General features: G+C 43.5%; 1 protein-coding gene across 1 annotated transcript in view; it reads right to left on the minus strand.

Annotated features, from left to right (window-relative positions):
- LOC133396109 (triple functional domain protein-like) overlaps positions 1-23,607 on the minus strand; it is a 59,991-nt gene that overhangs the window by 21,417 nt on the left and 14,967 nt on the right. The window contains 18 exon segments of the mRNA XM_061665584.1: positions 61-252; positions 1,077-1,196; positions 1,309-1,475; positions 2,686-2,881; positions 2,953-3,127; positions 4,514-4,683; positions 5,605-5,796; positions 6,694-6,816; positions 7,768-7,998; positions 8,091-8,222; positions 9,287-9,478; positions 10,709-10,831; positions 12,462-12,711; positions 12,909-13,105; positions 13,604-13,708; positions 15,546-15,738; positions 16,769-16,883; positions 18,804-18,878. Of these exon segments, the coding sequence (XP_061521568.1) occupies positions 61-252; positions 1,077-1,196; positions 1,309-1,475; positions 2,686-2,881; positions 2,953-3,127; positions 4,514-4,683; positions 5,605-5,796; positions 6,694-6,816; positions 7,768-7,998; positions 8,091-8,222; positions 9,287-9,478; positions 10,709-10,831; positions 12,462-12,711; positions 12,909-13,105; positions 13,604-13,708; positions 15,546-15,738; positions 16,769-16,883; positions 18,804-18,878 (2,948 nt within the window).

Here is a 23,607-nt window from a genome sequence, read left to right on the forward strand (position 1 = left end):
CACCAGCAAGGTTTGATAATTCAAATGTTTTTGTAATTAAATGTCAATTGCATGTCCTACTTGTTCCGAGGTTTTGTAGAAGGCCACAGAGGCATTGACCAGCTTGAGTCTGTCCTCCATTTTGAGCATGAGCTGCTGCCAGTGGCACGCCACGCTCTCGGCACAGTCCCTGATCAGGTCCATGTCGTAGTGGTTGGCCTGCAGCAGAGCCTCGGCCTTCTGCTGAACCTGCAGGGCACTCTGGTGGGTCTTCTGCAGGCGGGAAGTGGAACAAACGGAATGAATGAGCAACCACTGATGGAGACGAGAAACGGTTCCATAGACCAGTGATTCCCAACCAGTGTGACGTGAGAGAAATGATCCAATTTCACTGAATTGGTCCAAGAATTATTTCTTTACTTCAAATAATGCTAGCTATGCCAGCGACGTATAGTGACAGGCAGAACAATTAAATGCTTTTCCGCAAGATGGCAGAAGTTATAGAATTCAGTTCCTCCAGGATTTTGCATGCATTATTTTGTGATTGTTGCAGCCTAAAAAGCCTGATTTTGCAGCAACATTTTATAAACAGTGATTTTAATTGTTTTACTCTGCCATTTTAATCCTTCTTTGTCTTTTAAATGTTATTTTGTCATGATAAATCTTACTAATAATTTTCCTCCCTCAGTTTTTTTTTTTTTTTACAGTGCTCTATAAATAAATGTGTTGAGTTTAGACATTTTTGTTGCGAGATGAATGATGTTAGAGTTGCACATGTATGCATCTTCAAAACAAAAACAAAGTGACTTTGGCGGTGTCCTGTAATGTGTTACGTTTGCGCTTGGGACTGCTATGATTGGTTCCAATTTGCGTAAAAGTTGCGCTGAGTGGATGAAATTGCAAACATGCACATAATTTATGGGTATTGGTGGAACAAATTCTTGGAGGGACTGATAATTAAGTGATCTTTCCACTTTTTGTGACATTTGTTTGGTGGCGTGCCGTGTGATTTAAAAAAAAAAAAAAAAAAAAAAAAAAAAAAAAAATATGTGCATTGGTTCAATAAAATTTGGGAAACTGCAATAGACAAACCGAACCTCAATGGCGTGTTGAAACTGTTCATGTTCCCTCTGTAGCTGCTCAGCTTCCTGCAGGGAGCTGGCTGTGATGAGACCCGCGTTTAGCATGGACTCGCCATTACGAATCCAACCCAGAACCTGCAAAAATAATAATAATAATAAGATAATAATAATAATAATAATACAATTAAATACCCCCAAAAAGTGGAACCTTAAAACATGACACGGTGTAGAAATGAAAACTTCTTACCTGTTTGACCTCGGCCTGCAGGTGTCTCAGTTGGACGCACTGCTCCAAGTGCCTGCGGTGCTGCTCGGCGGCCAAGTCCAGCTCCTGCTGCTTCTCATGGAGGAACTCCAGCAGGTCCTGAACGCGGGTCGCCATGTCCACGTCGCGGTCACATAGCAGCTCGACACCTGGAGGAACAACGCAGGCAGATGTACGCCGACCCCTATGAAATATACTTCGACATACAACAGAAGCAATCATGTCACGCCCCACATTCAACATGCAATTATTTTGTGGAAATTATGTTGTCAAATCCTATCTAAGGTACACCATATCAACATTCCCAGAGTTGAAAAGGATTGGTTCATTGTCAGTCTAGTAAACCATTAACTTATGAAAACATTACAACTTTCCTAATTATCTTTACCAAGTAAACATAAGAGTTTTTTGATACACATGGCTGTCTGCCGTTGCCATTTTTCGAGGACAAAGCTTGACGACACCCAAAGGAAAAACAGTCATGTAATCTCTGTGGGTGAGCTGCCAAAACAGGTCATAAACTACAAACGCATGGTCGTAGTGAACTACAATGTCCAAAATCTCACTTGGGAACCTTCCAATTGTTTATGATACGTTTATGCAGAGCAGTGTTCCCCGATAGGGAAGGACAAAACCCTGCCACGAACAGTAAAACTCTGCGAGTAATTCATGCATACACAAAAACATTTAGAATTGCCTCGAGATCCCACACAATGGCCGCAAAGCATTGCTTTTGTTTAAATGAAATTCCTCAACTCACTTCATAGGTCATTGGCACAAAGATATCACAAGATAGCAGCAAAGCACTGCTTTTGTCTAAATAAAGCTCCTCAATTCAACTTCAACATAATTCCTAACTGTTATGGCCACAACCATAACAGTTCAAATAAGCAACGATGGTCCAATAATTAGGTCTTTTCAAAACAAGAAAAATAACATTTTGGCACAATAATGTTACAAACACAATCATTATAAAATAAAATGCCTTGTGTTCACAGCCACAAAAAAAAAAATCTATGTGGCAGATGTACAATTATAAATGCAGTGTTTCGCGCAGTAATATACAATGATACATTAGGCTTGGTTATTGTGACATTCGTATTGAAACCTTAGCATTAGACAAAGCCTCTGTTTAATGTCAGCAAGTTCCCAACCAGCGAGGGAGACATTAACATGCGAGCTCACAGGTGACGTTTTATGCTTTGTGAGTGGGCGCCTCATCACAAACACTGACCGAATATGACCTTCAAAACACCTCCGCAGTGTCAATATTGAACTCCAACACAACACCAACATGCTCTGCTGTGGCTTCTGTGACAAACCAACTCGTGTCCTCATTTTTCTTTTCAGGGGACTTACCGGAGGCCTGGACTTCATTAACACATTGAAGCAGCTCCTGTCCCTGGTGGATGACGTCGAAAGTGAGGTTGTTCATGGTCAAGGCCTTATCGGCGTGATGCTGCAGTCTTTGCTCGGCCACAGTCAGATCCTCCGTGTCAAAATCGCTCATCTGACCCGTCAGCTCCTCGTTCCACGACTCAAGGTCGGAGATAATCTGAGGGAGGAGAGCGAAGTGATATCAAAACGACCCAAAACGGCCCAGCGACGCGCGTTTAAGAGTCTCACATCAATGGCGTCTCTCTCGAAGATGCGCAGCTGGAGGAAGAGTTCCAGTTTGATCTTCCTCTCCTGGAAGAGCTCCTCCATTTGGGCCTGAGCTTCGTCCAGCTGCTGCAGCACGATCTCGATGTGGTTGATGGAGCTGTTGTGCGGCGTTTTGTTGCTCGAGATGGCAGAGTCCCTGGCAATGCGAGACTCAAACAATAAGGTATGCAAACGACAAACACGTATACACTACTGTACTCACAAAAAGTTAGCCATGTTGGGGCTTTTGGGTGGAATTTCAGAATGAACCTCAAATGCCTTTCCAGGTGAACTTTTGAATGCACGTCCAACTGTTTAATGTTTCTGTATTTTTTGTTCTCCAAAAAGGACCCGAATGGTAACATTTATAACAGATATCTTAAATTGTACTCATCCACGTGTGCCTTTCTGTGACTCTTCCAGTCTCTCTGTTGCAACCTGTTGATGACACTCCTGAGCTCACTGCTAGAAAGTAATGGCAGCCACTGGCCAAACAAAATATTGGTAACATTTTGACATTTTCCCTTAGCGGTGTACTCGCTTTTGTTGCCAATGTTTAAGACATAAATGGCTGTTTTAAGTTATTTTGAGGGGACAGTAAATGTACACTCTTATACAAACTGTACACTGATTACAATACTTATTATGGTAAAGTGTCATTTGTTGAATGTTGTCCCATAAAGAGACGTAAAATATTTACAAAAATGTGAGGGATGCACTCCCTTTTGAGAGATACTGTATATGCATCAGATGGAAAAAAAAGGGAAATCAATTCAGCTGTAATCTAACAGCAAGGAGAGTGATTACACCAAGTGTAATTGCCAAATTATCTATGTACTAAAGCTATATACCTTGTGCAAACTTGCAGACTTTCATAGTTACCTGCTTACTACTTTCTAATGGAAATGACAGCAGCAATCTAAAAAATAAGGCAATGCTCATTTTAAAAATGATTCAAGCTATTCCATAGAATTTCCCAATTTGTCATGTGAGAGTACTTGGTGCTTGATGAATAATGGCATTTTGCTAAAAAAAGGCATTTAGCGCACGTTCTTCATTTATGTTACACAAAAAAACATATGCCATCACTGAACAAAAAAAGGCAAAACAAGAGCAAGAAAGGTGAGAACTGATTTGTTTGAAGGATAATCACAACACTCCCACACACTCGCGTACACACATACACGGGAGATGTGTGGAGGAGCTGCCGCACAATTAGATGTGCACTTTTAAAGCAGTTACGTAATACACAGTGGAGCCAACACACCGGGGACGGGGCGATGATGAACAGGACAAATGAGGAGGAAAAAAGCAGAGAGAAAGAAGAGATGGGAGGATGAAGAGGGAGGAAGAGGAACCTCCTCTGTATGAAAACAGAAATGGAGGCTAAGGAAGGGTCAACTGCATACGCCTCTCCTCGTCCTCATCCTCCTCCTCCTCCTCCAAGTCACTTTTTTTTTTTTTAACTACTTCCAGTATCTAGTCATTTTCCTGAGTAGTTTGTACATTTCTTCTGGCAATTTTGAACGTCCATTGCGGCTACCTGAGCTGCTGGATGAGGTCCTCGCCCTCCTTGATGACGTTGACGGTGACCTGCAGCGTGGTCTGCTGCTGCTGCCCGAAGCGTTTGTTTAGATCCTGGACGGCTTCCACCGACTCTGCGTACACGTCATCCAGCAGCTCCTTCTGGAGCTCCTCCAGCCATGTCCAAAGCTACGAAAGCAGGTGAGGAACAATGGAAAACTGTTTTATATATTATATAATAGTGTTTTTATATCTTAATACATTAACAGCTTTTTTTTCTTGGCATCTTTTCCTTCCTGGCCTCCTCCTTCAGAGTCGAGTTTTTATTCTAGCATCCTTGACTTCTATCCTTTACTAAAATCTACTTTTCTACCTTCTTTCTTGACTTTCCTTTTCAACCCAGACTTCATTTCTTTCTGAATTCCTTCCTCACCTCCTATTTTCCTTCTTTCCTTTCTTCCCATTTTATCCATGCATGCTTACATCCTTTCTTTTGTCCCATAAGCTTTTCTGACTTCCTTCCTTCCACCTCAGACCTGCTTTTTCTTCAGCCACCTTCCTTTGTGCCTTCCTTCCTTCCCTTTTTCTCAAGCCTGCTTTTTATTTTGCATTCCTTCCTTTGCTTAAAATTCCTTCCTTCCTTCCTTCCTCTCTCCCTCCCATAAATATTTTCTTTTGTTCTTCCTTCTGTACCTTTGCAATTCCGCTTTAGTTTTCACTTTCTTTGTTCTTGACTCAAATTATTTGCCATTATTCACAGACCCTGTAAAAAAAGAATGTGAATTTCAAAAGTGCATACTGTACCTACTTTTTTTTCCCCACCCTGCATTTTGCAAATGGGTGAGGATGTAACGTGTGTGGGTATCTATGAAGGTATACAATTTGGGTGCTAATCCAAATCAGGATTGTCAGGCCTCTAGTAAGTGGCAGTCTTGTCTGTCTTGTCATCTATACACAGTATCCCTTCGTGACTAATCATATGCTAGCACAACACAATAAAGTGTATTAATGATCTGCCTTTACAGTGTAAAAAGCTCTCCACATGCAGCCCACAACCCACTTCAGCATTACGTCACCAACCCACTATCCCCCTCCCATGCTTTGGCCCACCTCTTTGACGTGCGTGTGGAAGGCGACAGACATGTCCAGCAGGACTTTGCGCTGTTCCACGCGGCGAACAAAGTCTTGGATCCGGTCTTCGAGCTGGTGGGCGGCCTGGTAGATCTCCTCCGGGTCGCACTCTCCCGTCTGGGCCAACTGCTCGGCCGCCTCCAGCAACTTGTCTGCATTGGTGTAAGTGTTCTACCCACATTGGGAGAAGGTGAGTATATTTTACAGCGTGAAAATACAGAGAGATGTTGAGTCATTGAGTGTAGTGACAAAGGTGACAGAGATGATCATTATCATAGCAACAATGGATCATATAATTAACACCAATTATCGACAATAATCATTTGAATGTTGTAGCACATCAAGCAGATCAAATTATGAAAAATGTACTTCATAATGGCTTGTATAGCTATTTGGGTCTCTGAAGTGCCCGTCCACCCAAGGGTGAAATTACACAACCAAGTCATATATGTGACCAGGCCTATTTCCGAACATGCATTTGTAAGAAAGCCTCTTAGATTTGTACTCATTTGTCACATTCCAGTCATATACGTGTCAGCTGCATCTGTAATTTGGCGGCTTGGTGATGAAGTCACGCCTCCGCAAATTAAAATACAATTGAAGCTCTTGATTTATCTCACCCTAACCGTTTTGAAAAATACTAACAAAAACCAAAAATTAAAATCAAATATGTATTCTTTTTACTTAATAATAATCATATCATTTCAATACAGTGCAACCTCGATTTACAAACGAAGTTTTACTTTTAATTAGTTCAGAGTCTCTCGTCACTACTATATACAGTACATGAAATGACGCATTTGAAATGAAGCATTTGTCTGAAAATATTGTTTGGAAACCGATTTTGCATGAACGGAGGTGCCACTGCATTTTTATTGTGGTAAACAAAATTTAAATGGCGCAAACCTGCAGACTCATCTTTAATAAATCCCTAATGCAGACAAATTAGGCTTTTGCTACCACAACTGAAGTAATGAAACAATATCTGCCTCTGCTTTTATACAGCTGTGATATAACGACACACTTCGTGGCATGTAACACATTGGAGGGTAATGCTCAAGGCTCTACCTGGGCCACCTCCTCAAAGTCTTCGTGTCGTTTCTGGAGGGCTCGGGCTCGGTGGAGGGACTTGCCCACGCCTGTGTGCTTGCTGAGGAAGGCCTCACCGTGGTTCTCTATCCAGTCCAACACCTGAAATGACACAACGAGAAAATCATGCAGGGGTCACCTTACGGGCTAGCTCTCAAGTGGCGTTCGCAGTTGGAACAAGTGTCAAAAGAAAAAGCACTGCAGCCATTATTACAATCAGCGATATCTGTTGAGGATCTCGCTGCTTCACAGCATCTGCATGCACTCTCCTCGGCAACGGTTGCCATGTCAACACAGCGCTGAATACCCCCGTTATTTTTGGACAGTCCGTATGCGCATGATCTTACTGGACCTTTTTACGTAGCATCACATCTCATAATGCATCACTTGCGTTTGAGACCTTTAACTGGAGGAACACATTCGCATTTTGATGAATGCAACGTTGCTTTTCACACCTTCCGAGGAGCAGCACACACATCCGAAAGAATGTCGATGTGTGTGTGTGTGTTCACGAGTGTTAATTTTGTTGATGAATCATTTGGATCTCGAAATGAATCCAATCACAATGATGACAACTTTGTACTTTTTGATCCGATCAGAATCACCCTTTTTGTGAGATTGGATTTTTGCCAGTTAAATCTGCATAAAGCTCGGTTTTGTTACATAAGATCTGTGTGCCTGTCTTCAATTCCTTCAAGTATATCAGCTTTGTGTTCAACTAAATATGCCACACTGTGTACGTCAACTTGTGGGAGAATTGTGACGAGAGCATCATTATTTCAGTACAGTACCGTATATATACTTTTTGTGACATTTTTGTTTGGCGGTGTGCTGTGAGATTTTTCTTTTGTAAAATGTGTGCCTTGGCTCAAAGGTTGGGAAACACTACATTAAACATATTGATAAATCCTTTTTTAAAAGACCTAATTTTGATTGTTATGTAATATTTCTTGAGATAACAATCAAAATGAAATCATTAAATAGTCCACACTTTTTTTATGACCAAAAAAAAAAAAGCTTTCCTTTTAATCAAAAGGCAAAGAGTGTGCGTACCTGCTGGACATCCTGCTGGAAGACGCAGAGCTGCAGCCGCTGGTGCAGGCGGACCTTGCGGTGCTGCCAGATGTTCTCCAGCTGCCTCTGGTGATGCAGCACCTCGTGGATGATGTCCAGGACGTGATGCACCGCCTTGGAGTAGTTGGCCGACGCCGTCAGCGAGTCGGCGCTGCCCGGCGTGAGCGGTCGCTGCAGTTTGTCCAACAGGGCTTTACCATCCTGGCTCACCTTGGGCCCCAACCCAAAAAAAAACAGTCGGTGTTCTTTGAACGTAGTTTCAAACCATGCAAATCTGAGGTTCTGACGGTGTGGCGTTTCACCTCCGAGTAGGCGGCAGTGATGTGTTCGTACAAGCCTTGGTGGTGGTGAATGGCGTCTTCGAGGTCCTGAAGCTCGGAGGGTAAATCCACTTCGCCGCACGCCTTACACCACGAGTCCACGTTGCTCATATACTGCAGGAAGCAGCACACGCTTGCTATAACATGCTAGAAAGACTGTTGCCTTTTCTTTTTTTTTTTTACCGTTGCTATGTATGTTTATCAATTATTATTTATGGATGCTCATTGGCCTGCAGTGACAAACATTTCTTCAAGCCTCAAGTGAGAGGAGAAACACCATGTGACCTTATTAGAGCGAGAGGCTTTTAAACATTGTTATCATGATGAACGCAAGATGGACGACTAAATCTTCAAACGGAAGAGATTAGGGCAGAACAATTTCTGTTCACAAACATAAAAGACTGGCTGCATTACAGGATTGTTCTGGGTCGGTAAGTTGAACCACTCGCGTCCCCAATTGGGTTTCCGGTCATGGCTCATTCTGTAGTGCGACTAAAGAGCACAAAAATTGGTCGACAACATACGACCTGCAAACATTGTACGTAAATGTATGCAAATGTGGCGCATCCATTAGGCTTTGTAGATTTAATAAAGCCAAATGGGTATTGTAAAAGCCCGAGTGCTGAATCCAGCTAATGGGGATATGCCCTTGTTCACTTTATTTGAGTTCGAGAGAAAGACGTCGTCCTTGCGTCGATATAACACGCATGATGCAGTTAGAGAGGATACAGTGGAAAAAGTCAAATCCAACCAAGAAATATCTCAACTTTAGGCAAAATATGCTTGTTTTTTTTCTGCCAAGATATTTCTTCTTACCAAGCAGTTTTTAGGCAGTAACAACACTTCACTTGCTTTAAGCATTTTCTCCCCCCTTACAAATCTTAAAAGGATAATATAACTTTTAATTGACATTTTATTACTGGTTATAGGTAAATTTAGCTTAAAACCAGAAATACAGTGTACCCCACATATTAGCCTCTGTTATTGATTGATAAGCACCCCTTTTCAACATTTTAAATATATCAAGTCAATTTTGCCTGTTCTTAAATCAAGTAATATAATATATTTTTATTAGTTTCCTCGTTTTTTTTTTTTTTTTTTTTCCCCAAAGCCCCGTTTTTGCAGTTCACATCACTTTAATTTGCCTTAATAATACTGCGAGTGTGTGTTTCCCAAACCTGGTCACACTTCTGGTGGAAGCTGGCAGACATCTCAAGCAGCGTGCTGCGCTCGTCCAGCGCGGCGGCAAAGGCCTTCCACTCCTGCTCCAGCTGGCTGGAGATCTGCTTGATCTGATGGGAGGCGTAGTGGCCCGACTCCAGCAGCCGGTTACCCACCGACATGATGCGGTTGATGTTCACGTAGACATTCTGCGAGGCAGAAGGATTCACTCAACAACTTCTGCGGCTCGAATTGTGCATCGCCTTCTTTTCTCAAGTGTGGAGAGAATCTCCAGAGGTTCACTAGTTTCATAATGCTTATATAATGCCGAGTGAAAATCAGGACTAAAACAAGTGTGTGAAAACAGAGGCAGCTCTGGTTTAACTCCCAAACATAGAGGCTTCTTTTACATACGTGGACAACTACATTCAGTGGAACCTCCAAAGTCTAACACAAGCCGTTCTGGGAAAGTTGTTCTCAAGTAAAGTCAAGTGACTTCATTTGTTCCATTCTCAAAACAGGTACTGTTTTAAGAAACATTCAACATTCTTAACTGTCATACTAGTTACCACTGTAAAATGAAATACAGTAACATTACGCACTTTGAAGACTCTGACAGAAATAAAATGGATTAGCTCAAAGATGCTACAAACTAAACTCAGTGCGCAAAGCCGCACAGACCACAGGAGGGAACAGTTGGCTACGGCCAAACAGCTCGTTGTGCGGCATTGTCCGAGTTCAAAGAGTGACAGGTTAGCAAATGTGACGCTATAAAACAACTTGGCTTCAAATAAGTCTTACGAGTGGAAATTATTTTGTGACAAGCAACTTTGTGCCCCACTGGTTGCATTTGACCAGTACTATTAATCAATAGTGTACTTTTTAGATGAGCAGAGTCAAGCACTAAGCAACCAACTATGCAGCTGCATTGAGTCATACATTTGACATGCTTCTAAATAAACATGTATTGTCTCATAAGGAAGAAATCAAATGCACATTTCTTTCAGAAAATTCTGGTTGAACTCCAAATTATTCCATTTTGAGGCTGTTTGACTTTGGAGGGGGCAACATGATAAACTGGTTGCAGGTCAGCCTCACAGTACTGAGGTTCTGGGCTCAAATCCAAGCCCAGACCTTCCTGTATGTTGCATTTTCCAGGTACTATGGCTTCCGCGAAAATTATAAAAACATGCATGCTAGGTCCATTGAAGATTTTATAATCGCCCTTAGGTGTAAATGTGAGTGTGAACAGTTGTGTGTCCTGCGATTGGCTGGTGACCAGTGCAGTGTGTACCACGCGCCTCTTGTCCAAATTCACCAAGTATGATGAGGACAAGCACTACAGAAAATGGATGGATAACTTTGGAGGTTCTACTACCTATACTATGTACAGCATGCTGGAAATGGGAGCGAATTGTGACTAAGTGTACGTGTCTTACCATGCAGTTCATAGCAAAGTGGTTGTGTTGTGTTTGCAGCTCCACAGCGTGCGGGTGGTTGTTGCCAATCTCAGTGTAGCCTGCCAGGAACAAACCCTTGTTGTGCATGATCCAGTCAAACATCTGCGGGACAGGGAGGGCGGAAGAGAGCAAACACACACACACACACAAATATATATTTTTAACTTCATTATGAACCAGGTGGAAAGCAAGCAGGGCAGGGCGTTGGTGAACTGAAGCCGTGTGCAGAGCTGTCATCTATCCAGGTCAGCATGCAGAGAAATGAAAGTGGCAAAAGTGTAGCCTCTTCTACAGCACAACTGGTGGCCTATGGTGTCCTAGCAACAAGCTCCTGCTACTGCAGTGTATCCAAGACAGCAGCTATCTGTGGTACTGCAACCTGATTTTTTTTCTTTTTTAAATTCCGCTCGCTCTGAGATGGATCTCGTACTTTTGCCTCATTCTGTCTTATTTTGTAAAGTGGCTTTTATCAGCTGTCAAGTATGAGGCCAAATATTGGCGTACACAGTGAAACCCTACTATGGTGCTACATTGCGGTTTACCTTTCACGCTGTGCTATGAGACTAAAAAGAAGAAGAGGCACAGACGATCTGCAACTAAACTCCAGCAATAATCAATGTTCCCACAGAATAGAGAGAATATATGCCTGTAGGTAATTTATGATTGTTTTGTTTGTGTTGCTGCTCTATGTGTGTTAAAGTAGCAGTTGTTTGAAGGTTTATAATTACCGTAACATTGTTGCTAATTTATATTCGCCCATCTATGGCATTTTGCATGATATGTTAACATTAAACTAACAGCCTTTCATTAGATGAAATTATGTGGCTTGGTAGAACATTTTGATGTTCACATACACAATGTTTAAATCTCTTTGGTACATGTCACTTTCATAGTAAAATTAAAAGAGCTTGAAGCAAATTTGCCTCTTCTGGAGCGAAACCTGTGCGTCTTTATATTTCGTCTCCCATTTCTTGACAGCGAGAGTGTGAGAACAGAATACTTTAAAGTGTGTTTCGTTTAGTTTAAGTGTATTTAAATAAGTACAGTAGACATGGGCTGGTAGCAGATTCTTATGGTATGATAACTGTAAGCAAAAATATTACAGTTTCACAGTATCCCGGTACCGAAATTGCAACTCTAAAATATATACATATATATATTTTTTTAAATATTTGGTTAAATAACTTTTGGATTACAAACTGACAAATAAACTGACTTTAGCCATGCTAGTTAGCTCGTTATCGGGAGTGAGTCTACGGTATTTATTTTGCTAATTGTTGACACACTAACTCTTGTTTACTGGTCGCCAGGTTGCTGGTTGCAAAAGTTCATTTCAAGACAGCCTTCTTTATATTAATATGTTAACGTCACCTCGAATTTGTCTAAAATTGATGGGAGGGGTTTTTGTATAATGCGATATCATATTGGAAATATTGCCTCCAATAGCAGCCACTCTCCGTAAGCACGTTTCACATACCCTTCCTCTACCAAGCCGCGTGTCTGGAACGTATCCCCCCCAATAAATGAGAGTTCACTGTACTTTCTTCTGCCACCCAGCACAAGCTGGCCTAAATTGATGTGCTCGGCATACACACAGCAAATCAATTCACTGTGGCCATAATTAGGTTGTGTTTATATTGCGTGCCCCGCAGTGATCGGCCGCTGTTGTTCCGCATTACCGCCGCATCACCGCTCACACAGAGCGACACCCCTGAACTCCCGGCCAACCGACCTTTTCGGCGTCCTGCTCGAAGAGGCGGAGCTGGAAGCACTGGTCCAGCTGCAGCTTGCGGACGTGCCAGGCCTGGTGGAGGTGCTGCCGGGTGGAGTGCAGCTTTTCCAGCAGCTGGGTGATGCGCGGCGCCAGGCCCTGGGTATCGGCGTTGCAAACTCCACCGCCGCCGCTGCTGTTCGTGCCGCTGCCACCGCTGCTCCCGTTGCGGTTGGACGAGGGCTCGCTGTTCTGGATCCGCTGCAGTAACCTGGATAGAGAGTGAAATGCCACAAATGAACTATTAATAATCCAAATGGTTTTTAATACAATTGCGTGTTATCAGAATTGACACTCATGAAGAAAAGGAGACTGTAAACTACAAATGGATGGTCATATAGTCCAATGGACATCTGCATATTCTTATACTTTTCAATTTCAAGTTAAGTAAGTATTGTGGTTACTTACCTCTGTCCTTCTGTGTCCAGCTCCTCAATGGGTGCTTTGATGACCTTCTTCTTTAGCGCGGCGTGCTCTTCTATCATCCTCCGTGCTCCCTCCAGGTCTTGGGGAAAGTCCTTACGCGACACAGTTTCCTGCATCTCTTCCAGCCGGGCGAGCATCTGCGTGGCGTGACCGGAGAACTCCTCAAACGCCACGCGGACCTGCAAGGGAAGCCAACAATGTCAGTACGATGAACAAAAACAAGAGGTTTGGGAATTGAGTCACATCGCTTGATTCGATTCAGCAATTTTAAGGACTTTAGACTTGCTTGGCTAGAAACCATGCGCACATATTTGCTCAGTATGGGGTGTTGTCAGAAGACATTACGAGAGAATTTGCGCACCTTGACAACGTGCAAGCCAGGTGCATAAAAAGAAGACTTACACACGAACAAGAAAATATAGCTCTATGCGCTTGTGAATGTGTTCGTAGTAGTACAGCGAACAGCTACAGCAAGCAGCGATAGTGACTACAAGGTGGCTAATGTGTGAACGTATGTTGTGAACTGGGTAAGATTTTACGACGTGACTCGACAAAAATTGAGTGGGGACTCGACTCGACGTTTTTGCCACAGTAACTTGCTTGAAACTTGAAGGTTATATGTGTCTTACTCCCAACTCTGGCGAAAACCTCGTGCAAAGTCATTTCGGGGTGCTCACTTCGATCCACTCTTCGTGGTTGTAGTCCAGGCTTCCGTCAAAGTCCGATGTCAGCTGTGAGGGGTCTACCACCTTCGTCAGGCCCTCTAGTGACACCATGGTGGTCTGGGGAAAAAGACAGATAGGGGTCGAGGCAGAGTCAGAGTGGGTTTACGATCGTTTCAGTAAAATGGGTGCAAATTCCTTGGGCTAATGAGAACTCTTTAATTAGCGCTCTCGACCTCAACATTTACCTCCCAAAAACTACAAATACGAGAGCCTAACAGAGCAGAATTAGTGAGATTCTTAACTAATCTCCGCAGCACAACTCATTAAGCATTTAGCAGTTGACTCGAACACTTGGTCTTCCTCCAATTATGTCAGCCAGCAGCACAGTGCGGGGTTCAAACCGAGGACCCCTCGCAACTCATTCGCCCCCCGCGCCCCGCCCCATGATCATCTACAAATACGACATAACAGCTTACAAGGCAACAATCGCATCTGACGTCACCACATTTTTGCACACATGAGAACGAGGAGAAGCCTTGAGCATCTCGACGCGTTTTCTGCAAAGCCTCCACCTCCGCACAACACCCCCACACACATGGACAGAGAAGCGAGGCAACATAGCTCGCTGCTGACGCCATTGTCTTGTGGCGATTGTTGTCAGGTTAATTGATTTGTCTGCATGTGAGGAAGGAAAGCTGCCTTGTGGATTTTTTCCTCTCACATGGAAGCGCGTGATTAATAAATGAATCAAAATAACGGTTTATGTAGTGGATAGAAGCAAACTGAGTGTAAGTTTAGTGCTCAAATGGCAGCTTGTGTGCGATTGCCACTCCAAAAACAAAAAACAAAAAAACAAACATCGATACTGGCGTGCGACAACAGGAGTCAGCGAGAGTGTGGCAGCAGTGAACAATAAGAGCTAAGCTCAACTGAATGAACTGAAATTATAAGCGGAGAAAGGGATATTTAACTAGAACAGACCTCTGCCAACACTCAAGAAACAATCCTAATGTGGATCAGCACCACATGCACACCTTCAGGCACCAGCCTCCAAAACCAACTGCAAAAACTAACCAATATTTTCTTGCGTTGCGTGCCAAGACATTTCTTCTTGCAGTTTTTGTATCAAGAGTATTTCACTTTCTTCAAGCACACTTTTCCTTAAAAATGCAAAAGGTATTAGAACTTTTTCTTATTGAAATTACTAAAAAAATAAGAAATGCCACCATTCTAAAGCTGTATGTCATATAAATATACTAGTTCAAATACGCTTTAAACACAGTTGAACTTATCAACACCCATTTTTAAATATTACTTGGGACTTATTCTCACAGTTTTCACCCGGTAAGAGGCAAAGCTCCTAGTTGAAGTTTACTTTAAAACTGACATGTAAGACAAAGGGGAATTCAACATAGTATACTGAAACACCAATGTTCAACCAAACATTTTCTGAAGGTTTATAATTACTGTAACATCTAAACTAATTTCAGTAAGCCCGTCTATGCCGTTTCACATTATATGTTAGCATTACTTTTGTTACACGAAGATATATATGGTTTGGTTGAACACTTTGGTATTTAAATATACAATGACACATTATCTTTTCTCCTAATACACTGAGCAGCAACACATACAAACAGAGCATCCAACCCTACTTAAAGGCATGTACTCTGTCTACTCTGTGGGAACAGATTATTGCTGCATCTTAGTTGGGGACCTTTTCTGCCTCTTCTTGCTGTTAATTACGCTGCATGTCTTCCAGTCAATCTCAGTGCTGCCCGGCATGTTGCGGCAAAACACAGTACTAAACTGAAGGCGTGCAATTCTAAATTAGGAAATAACGCTTAAAAATGTGCAAGGGCGCAAATGATGAAGGGCGATATGGCAGAGGTTCGCCGTAAAACTGCAACAGCAACAACGTGGAGTTGTCGTACTTTCAGTCAAAAGACCTTACCTCGAACTCAAACTTTGAGCTGCCGAAATTGGTCCTCTGCTTCTGCCAGAAGTTGTCAGGCTTGATGATGAGCGCGACGTGGATGCACGATGGGAACGACTCCTGCAGGATCTTCAGCAGAGGCTTGATGCTGTCCCACTTGGAGCCGCGCATGTCCACGATGACTGTGAAGCCATGTTTACAGACGTCCTCGCTGGAGGCGGCCGGAGGTAATCCAGAAAGAGGAGACAGATGACAGAAAGGATGATGGGGAGGGTGGAATGGAGGGGGGGAATCCATGAGGTGACGCAGTTTTCTATAGCCTCCGCAGTAAAAACATGGATCCCACACGCAGACGCATGCCCAGCCGCCCACACGGACACAGAGAAACCTGTGGCAACTAGCCACAAACACTCACACTATTAAAAAATAATAATAATCAGCACATTTATACATCTCTGCTGTGATTCTGTCATTGGATTATTATCTTCCAAACTATTTCTAAACACTCCTTCCCCACTAAAACTACTTCCACAAGATTTGAATAGTCACCATGAGATCGTGTTCCTGAAATAGGACAGGACAAAACGTACGGCTGCAGAATATGGATGCACGATGCAAAATGTAGACATGAATGCTAATTGAAAAAGATGTTTGCATTTGAATGATGAAATGGAGATGGATGGAGGGGATTTACCTGCGAGCTGAAAACTGCTCCACAGTAACTATCGCTGCTGCACTGCCTCAGCTACTGCGACGTTTTGTTTTGCTTCCTCTCACACACACACACACACACACACACACACACACACACACACACACACACACACACACACACACACACACACACGCACGCACGCACACAAGCTCACACATGCGCGTTTCATCTCTGTGGGTTTTTAATCCTCCTCCCTCCACCTCCTACTGCTCGCTGCTTTCTCCCAGTGGATCCCTTCTTCCCTTCCCTCGCTTGTGCGCCGATATCCAACCCGGCTTTCCCTCACGTCCATCTCCATGCCTCGACAAGTGATTTTTTGGCAGCCGCAAAATAAAAAAATACAAAATAAAAAGCTACGGCAAGCTCACGGATCTTGAATAATTCCCCTCTCTCTCTCACTCTCGCTTGTTCTCTCACACCCATCACATGGTACACTCAGCACTTCCACATGTACGCTTACGAACTTGATTTAGACGTCCATGTGATTATTTTTTTAATTGTAAAGAGGACAAAATAAGCATCTGACCTGGGAATGCCGGCCAGGTAGGCGATCAGTCTCCTCAGATCGTCTGTTCGTATTCTGTCGTGGTTGCTGCGTGACGGGAAGGTTAACACTGGACCACCGCGTCGGTCCCTGCCACCTAAGACACAAAAAGAAAATCATTATTTTTCTGTGGAAAGCCGATACACATTAGGATACATCACAGAAGGAAAAAACTCATCGGCACACAGGGGGGGGAGTGGCTACTTTCCACTCAATGTCTGTGGGTGTAACATGGCTCAATACTTTTGTCCATATAGCGCATTTACTAGTGGCCACGTGGCCCAATACTTTTGTCCATATAGAATATTTACCGGTTAATGAGGTGGAGTCTTTGACTCATGCGTCACATTTGGGAACTCTAAACCACTTTAATTAGATCTGCCACATGACTTCAAACCACATTCGACATTGAACAAATCATGTCTTTCTGTTTTTATTGGCCGCACTGCTGTTGTTGCATTACTTTTATCATCAACAGGAAGGTGTGTCTTTTGTGACACAACTCCCATCTTTTTGCACAATTCGGCTCGGCGTCACAGCATCGTTCCCTTAGATGCGCAGTGTATATCCAGCGGATCTGAATCTCCCATCCCAACGTCTCACTCTCAGGCTGACAATGACCACAACGTGACAGACAGTATAGAGCTAATTTATGTCCGAGCAGAGGCATTTTTCGTTTGCATTTTAAACAGTAGATCAGCTTCGAATGCTGCGGGGAGTAATAAACCGACAAGAAGCGGTCATAGCAGGCATGCGGGCCAACCGGCTGTAACTTCTCGGTATGCTGACTGACTTCCTGCTGCTTCCACTCTTACACCATACGCTGCCTAAAACCACAATTTACCGTCCGCTGATGAAAGGCCTCCAGGCGGAAATTGCAGTTCATTGCATCACAATAAAAAAAACATTGAGAGCATAGAACATCAGGTACCATTTTGCTAGTCAGATGGAAGCGTATAGAGGTGCTGTGCTTGTAAAAACGAGCTGAATGCGCTCAGCCCACAAATTAGTCAGCCGAGGTGGCGTGCAGCGAGCACAAAGGACTCGGAGGAGAAACTCCACCACCAACAAAAATCTAATTACTGTATTATCAGACATATAATAGCTTTACTCTGCTTTTACCTGCGCTCCCCCCGTCTTTTTTGGTCCCCTTTCTTCAAACCCAAGCCAATTACGACTCGGGGATGCCGCTGCTGACAATACGCCGTCGCTATAGCAACGCCGCCCTGTCTCTCCCTCTCTGGATATCAGCGTGTTTGTCTGAGTCATCGTGACTGTCATTGCTAGTCTGTTTGACCTTCCCCAAGCCGGGAGAGCAAAGAAGAAAAAACACGTACATTTCTATTTGTTACTTCATTTGCTACGGTTAGGATTCACACACAGATATACACACATGGACACACACAAAGACGTAAACGCGCACACACACACACACACACTTGGACACACATGGACAAACACAAACACTCTGACATATAATGGACACCCACACGCACGCACGTGCAAGCACACACACACACGAATATCACATGCGTGGTAATAATGTTTATACAGTACTAAGAATCCCTGATGTTGTCAACAGTCCATAACTTCAGCTCTAAATGCTCCTGTGGTTTTTTCCCCCCTGGCACGAGACAAGCGTGTGTGCTCGTATGTGTGTGAACTTCGTCGGGGGGTTGCAAAGACACTGTGCGGCCCTGCTGACGCTGCCGAGACAAGCGGTGGTGGAGGTTTGCTTTAATGCATGCAGGCGGGGTGAAGGCTGGGGGCCAACTATTGGCTCCTGAGTTCCTTATACAGAGAGAATTATGCCTTCATCTTATCATTGTATGTTAATCATGTTACGCCACATGAAATGTTGGCTGTATAAGAAGACGGGTACCAATTTAACACCCACACTGAATGGATGTGCAAGTCAGAAAACAAAACGTGTATTTAGCACATTTTGTGTCCTACAGTTATTGTTGGCAGTGATCACATGGAAGACAAAACACACTGCAGGCGCATACATCCTTACCTGACAAAAAAGCCACTTTTTCTTTAAGGATGGGAAGCACCTCCATCGCTCTCATGTCCTCATTTCTCCTAAAAGCTGAAAAGATAGAAAGAAGAAAGAGAAAATGAAGACACCTATCCTTGCTGGAGGACAGAAATCGCTTTTATCCTATTAAAACAGGACGTCCACCATTTGGGCCTGCTTTTTTCCCAGCTGGTAAAACGTGCCTTTTTAATCCTTGAAAACGGATTATTGAGGACTTAGTTTGAATCTATATGGGATACACAATGAATATATATGTTATTTTAAAAATATTCGATAGCGGCAGCTCTAGTCAAGTTTGACATACAAACAACAACAAGTGGTCGTCTGATGTAACCACTGGGTGTAAATTATGCATCGTTCAGTGTTTGCAAATGTCTTCTGGTCTTACAGCAAACCCATATGTTGAACATCACAAAAATAATGACGTGTATCACATGCTGTCGTTTCTTGAATAAATAGAAGATGAAAAAAGAACGACTGTAAATCCCGGCGCGGCAATAACGTGAACAACAAACAGCCCCTCTGTGACCGTCAACTTGTATCTCAGGATTGTTGACAGAGAGCCTCCGCTGTGCTGCTAATATGCCGTACGAGTCAACCGCTAGCTGTCAGGAGATGCTCAAACATGACAAGAACCTGTTCAAAACACACACACACACACACCAGTCCCTCATGTGTTGAAAATCTTTTTTTAACGTGTCAACAGTTTGACAAAATGAGACCAGACTTTTCCCTTCAGTCCAAGTAGAGGTCTAGTCCCTATATAGAATGTATCAATGTATCACCGAGTCGAAAATGTAATAAAATGGCTAATAAGAAAGTAGCAATTGGTACTTTTTGGAGTTGCAAAGTGGCGACATACATGCCAGCATCCTCGCATTTTATCTCAATCAAACCATCCATCCATTTTCTATACTGCTTATCCTGATTAGGTTCACCCCTGAGCTGGAGCAGTACAGTGGATATAAAAAGTCTACACACCCATGTTCAAAAGTTTTTGTGGTAAATAAAAAAAATTAAAAAAAAACAAAGACGAAGATGAACTTTTCCCAGCATTAATGTTACCTTAAAAAAAAGTTGTTTAGTTGTTCAGGTTATAGGTCACAATGGTGGAAAAAGTTTGGAGAGGATTTATCTTGGGCTCATTTGTTTACATCGCAACAAACAGGCATTTCATCACGGGTGTGTAGACTTTTTATATCCACTGTATTTACTCTTCAGTTTCAAGCATATACAGTACGTACAGTATGTATACTTTATAGCGCATACGATAATGTAAGTCTCTAAAGACTAATAACAGTAATGCAGGTGATGGGATGAGAATGAGACTGTGTTTATTCTGGCTGGCTATTGTGGTGCTGCCATCCCCTCAGAATGTCTCTAAGACAAATTGCTATGATCAAGTGCATACTCGCAAAAAGAGAGTGTGTACTTCTGAACAGGTGATCAAAGAGAAGGATGGAGGGACGCCCAGGGACCAATCCGCTCGTTTTCAAGAGAGCAGGAGTCAAGATGAGAGGACACATTAGTACCGTTATGGATGAGAGACTAGATATTTCTAGCGTGAACGCTTATTAACGTTACATAGTCATTACCTTCCCTGAAAGCTGGGTACTTTGTCCACTGCTGAGTCATGCTGAAGTAGCAGCAGTTAAGAAGCGTGCGTATTAAGGGGGAAAAGTGTGAGGGAACGCATAATAAGGGAAAAGGCCAGTGATAGATGGCACCGACGTCAGCGTCTTTTTGCTGCTGAGTGAGTCATCTCCAGATAAAAAGGACCATCTTTGATGTGCAGTCTGACTGGCAGGCTGCCACCAAGCGCGGGGATTATCAAAAGGTCAATGAAGCATTCCGATGCAGACAAGACGACAAGGAGAAAAACAGCGCGAGCGTAAATGGCGATTTATAGGCCCGGCTTTTACAGTAAACACACACACACCTCGCTCGCAGCAAGACAAGAATGCATGTTCTTGTTCACGCAGGGAGTTTGTCATGAATTCAATAACCTTCGGATTGGGCTAAATCCTTGGATTTTCTTTCACTATTAAAAAATATTTCATCTTTTGTGTTTTGGGCAGTTCAAAAATTACTGTTTCATTTCCGCTACAGTTTTTCAAAATATGAACTGACACAGAGAGACCAAGCAACTTTCACTTGCAGTCTTTCTAAGAATTCCTCACCGAATATTCACTCCCTTAAACCGTTTCTGCAACGACATATTTACTATGTTTAGCCAGACAATTAATTAAGCGGACATGGGCAAAACACAAAAGCTAGGTTTAAGCACCTGCATACATCACCTATCTTGTTCGAGGGTGCCGCGGGACCAGAGAAAGTGGCACACAGCAGCTAAATAAAGAGCGGCCTCGTCACAGCTACACACATACACACCCAAAAACACAAAAGCACATGAACGGTAATTGGGAATGAAGTGACAGTAAAAAAACACCCAAGTGAGCCCCATGACCATTCAGGACACAAGGATTCGTACCTGTCACACAAATGACAGCATACTTGTGCTGCTTGTGATCAGCCATCCAGCAAGCCATCCTGAACACTTAATCCAGAAATGATTTTGAATCAGAAACTGACGACAGGAGAATGCCGTCCGACGCCACCATCTGCGCTAGCGGCTGACCGATCCCGGCTCGCTGTGGGCACCGCCGCAGCAGCTGCGCCTAATCCCGGCATTCCTTGGCAGAGATATTCCAATCCAGGAGACAACCAAAACTGCACGCTTTGCTCCAGTCTACACGTTCCCGTGGAAAAGCCAGGGCAAACATTTCCGAGCAGACGCGGTGCCGTTAGGTGTCGACTACTTGGTGGAGATACACCGAGCTGTTTATCTGGACTGTATTTTGGTCAGGCCAGGTTGCGGGAGGTAATCCTGAATGCGTAGGGTCGGCGTGTAATTATAACATGCCTGCACTGCATTTATGCATCCTGACAAGCTGCTTAGCATGAAGACTTGAGGGTGACAGAGAAAAGCTATGCATGGGAGCTTGGAAAACATTCCACCTCTACTGGGACTTTAGCAGAATCACTCAATAGCCAACAGCAAAGGCTGTGCTCTCACCGCTTTGTGGCAACCGCGCTGCCACAGTATCTCAAGGTTGAAACTTCTTTAGCTCATTCGCTTTAATCATCTCACTATGACGTAAAATATGACTTCAATTGAAAGCATAAATGCACTTTCTATCATAGTGTGCTCTGTTTTGATCAAGCAGAGAAATGAGAAGTATAAATTATCAAGAGACAAACTGATTTCTTGAGAGATTAGCAAAATACAATCAGTATGTGATTTCATTACAGATGGTGTTATCATTGGCACAATCCTCATGATTGCATGTGTTGAGTAAGCAATCATTGGTCTAATACTGGTCCTCGGTTTACGACAATACTGACGATGTTTCAAGGTTACAATAGGTGCGCAATGAACTACATGAGTTTGCGCAGCGATGGCGGCGCAAGACAAGCTCAGTTTCCATCATACTTACTATTTGATTGCTTATATTTATGGCCTATAGGTTTTTTTTTCATACAAATATTTTACAGTACATTCTTTGTACTCTAACAAATTCTGATTACGGCGCCCCCGAAGGAATGGACCGTAAAGCGAGAACCCCCTGTTAATAATTACGATCCGCCTAAAGGTACATTAAGGAGCAGCAAAAACTATGCCTCATCTAATTTAGAGTAAAGAGTAGATTGACTTCATTTGACAACAGTAGGTTGTTACCTTGTTGCTGAGGTTTAAAGGCAGATCCATTGGTTAGCTCAACATTCAATGCAAGTTACTCCCAAAATGTTTCCAGGTCACGAGTGTGCGAGGATCTATCCTTGAATTGATTTCTCTCCTGCATGAAGTTGGTGGTGGAGAAACGGATATGTGACTACGCCCCGCGTCGAGAAGGGGCAAAGGATGCGCGTGAAATTCTCGAGATGTCCATCGTCCTTCAAATCCCGCGTAACAGTCAGTGTGACCGCGCTGGATCAGGAAGTGTTAGTGGGTCGTGTGTGTGTCAGGAAACATCAAAGGCCGACACGCTTCGAAGGCTGGAGTCTTGTGGAGGCCTCCGAGAGGTCAAGTGGGCATTAGATGGGCTTGATACAACAAAGCAGATTAGTCAACAACACCACAAGACGACTGTGTGACAAATACCTCCCGAGTGTTCTGCTTGGGGGGAAAGACAGAAGGCTACGGCTGCCAAAACCGAGACAGATGGGACGGGTCACGGGAGGGAGTGTCATAGTTCCCGTCATACCACAAAACGAACTTTACTGTCTGGGTTGAAGAGTGATTGCAAACGGCGTAGTCGCGTAATGGCTCCCGGCAGCTGATTGGGATGCACGGTCTCCGGGCCAGCTGTTGCGGGGCAAGAGAGAAACCAGAACGGTTGCACATGTGCGTTCCCGCATAGCTGCCAAGTTCCCGCATTGACTGCATGCCAGAAATTCCTGTCCGAGTGATGGGTGGGAATAGCTGGAATTCTCTGAGGTGGGGTGGAGTGGACAGGAATAGGGCATCCGTGACCTGGAAGCCTAACCTACGTCCAGATTGCCTCATTGGGAAAAATACATGATCCAGTGTTGACTGTGATCTACTCCGACTGTACACACGGAATGTGGAACTGTCTAGTAATTGGCAATGATCATGCTGTAAACATGGTAGGAGTGCGATTATTTTCCTAATCAATGACAGCTCCCCTTCTTCTCCTTCCTTCGTTGGACCTCGTGTACACTACCAAGTTCCTTCACATCTTTCCCAGATTCTCCAGTT

Source organism: Phycodurus eques, chromosome 20, assembly GCF_024500275.1.
Source record: "Phycodurus eques isolate BA_2022a chromosome 20, UOR_Pequ_1.1, whole genome shotgun sequence".
Taxonomy (NCBI): domain Eukaryota; kingdom Metazoa; phylum Chordata; class Actinopteri; order Syngnathiformes; family Syngnathidae; genus Phycodurus; species Phycodurus eques.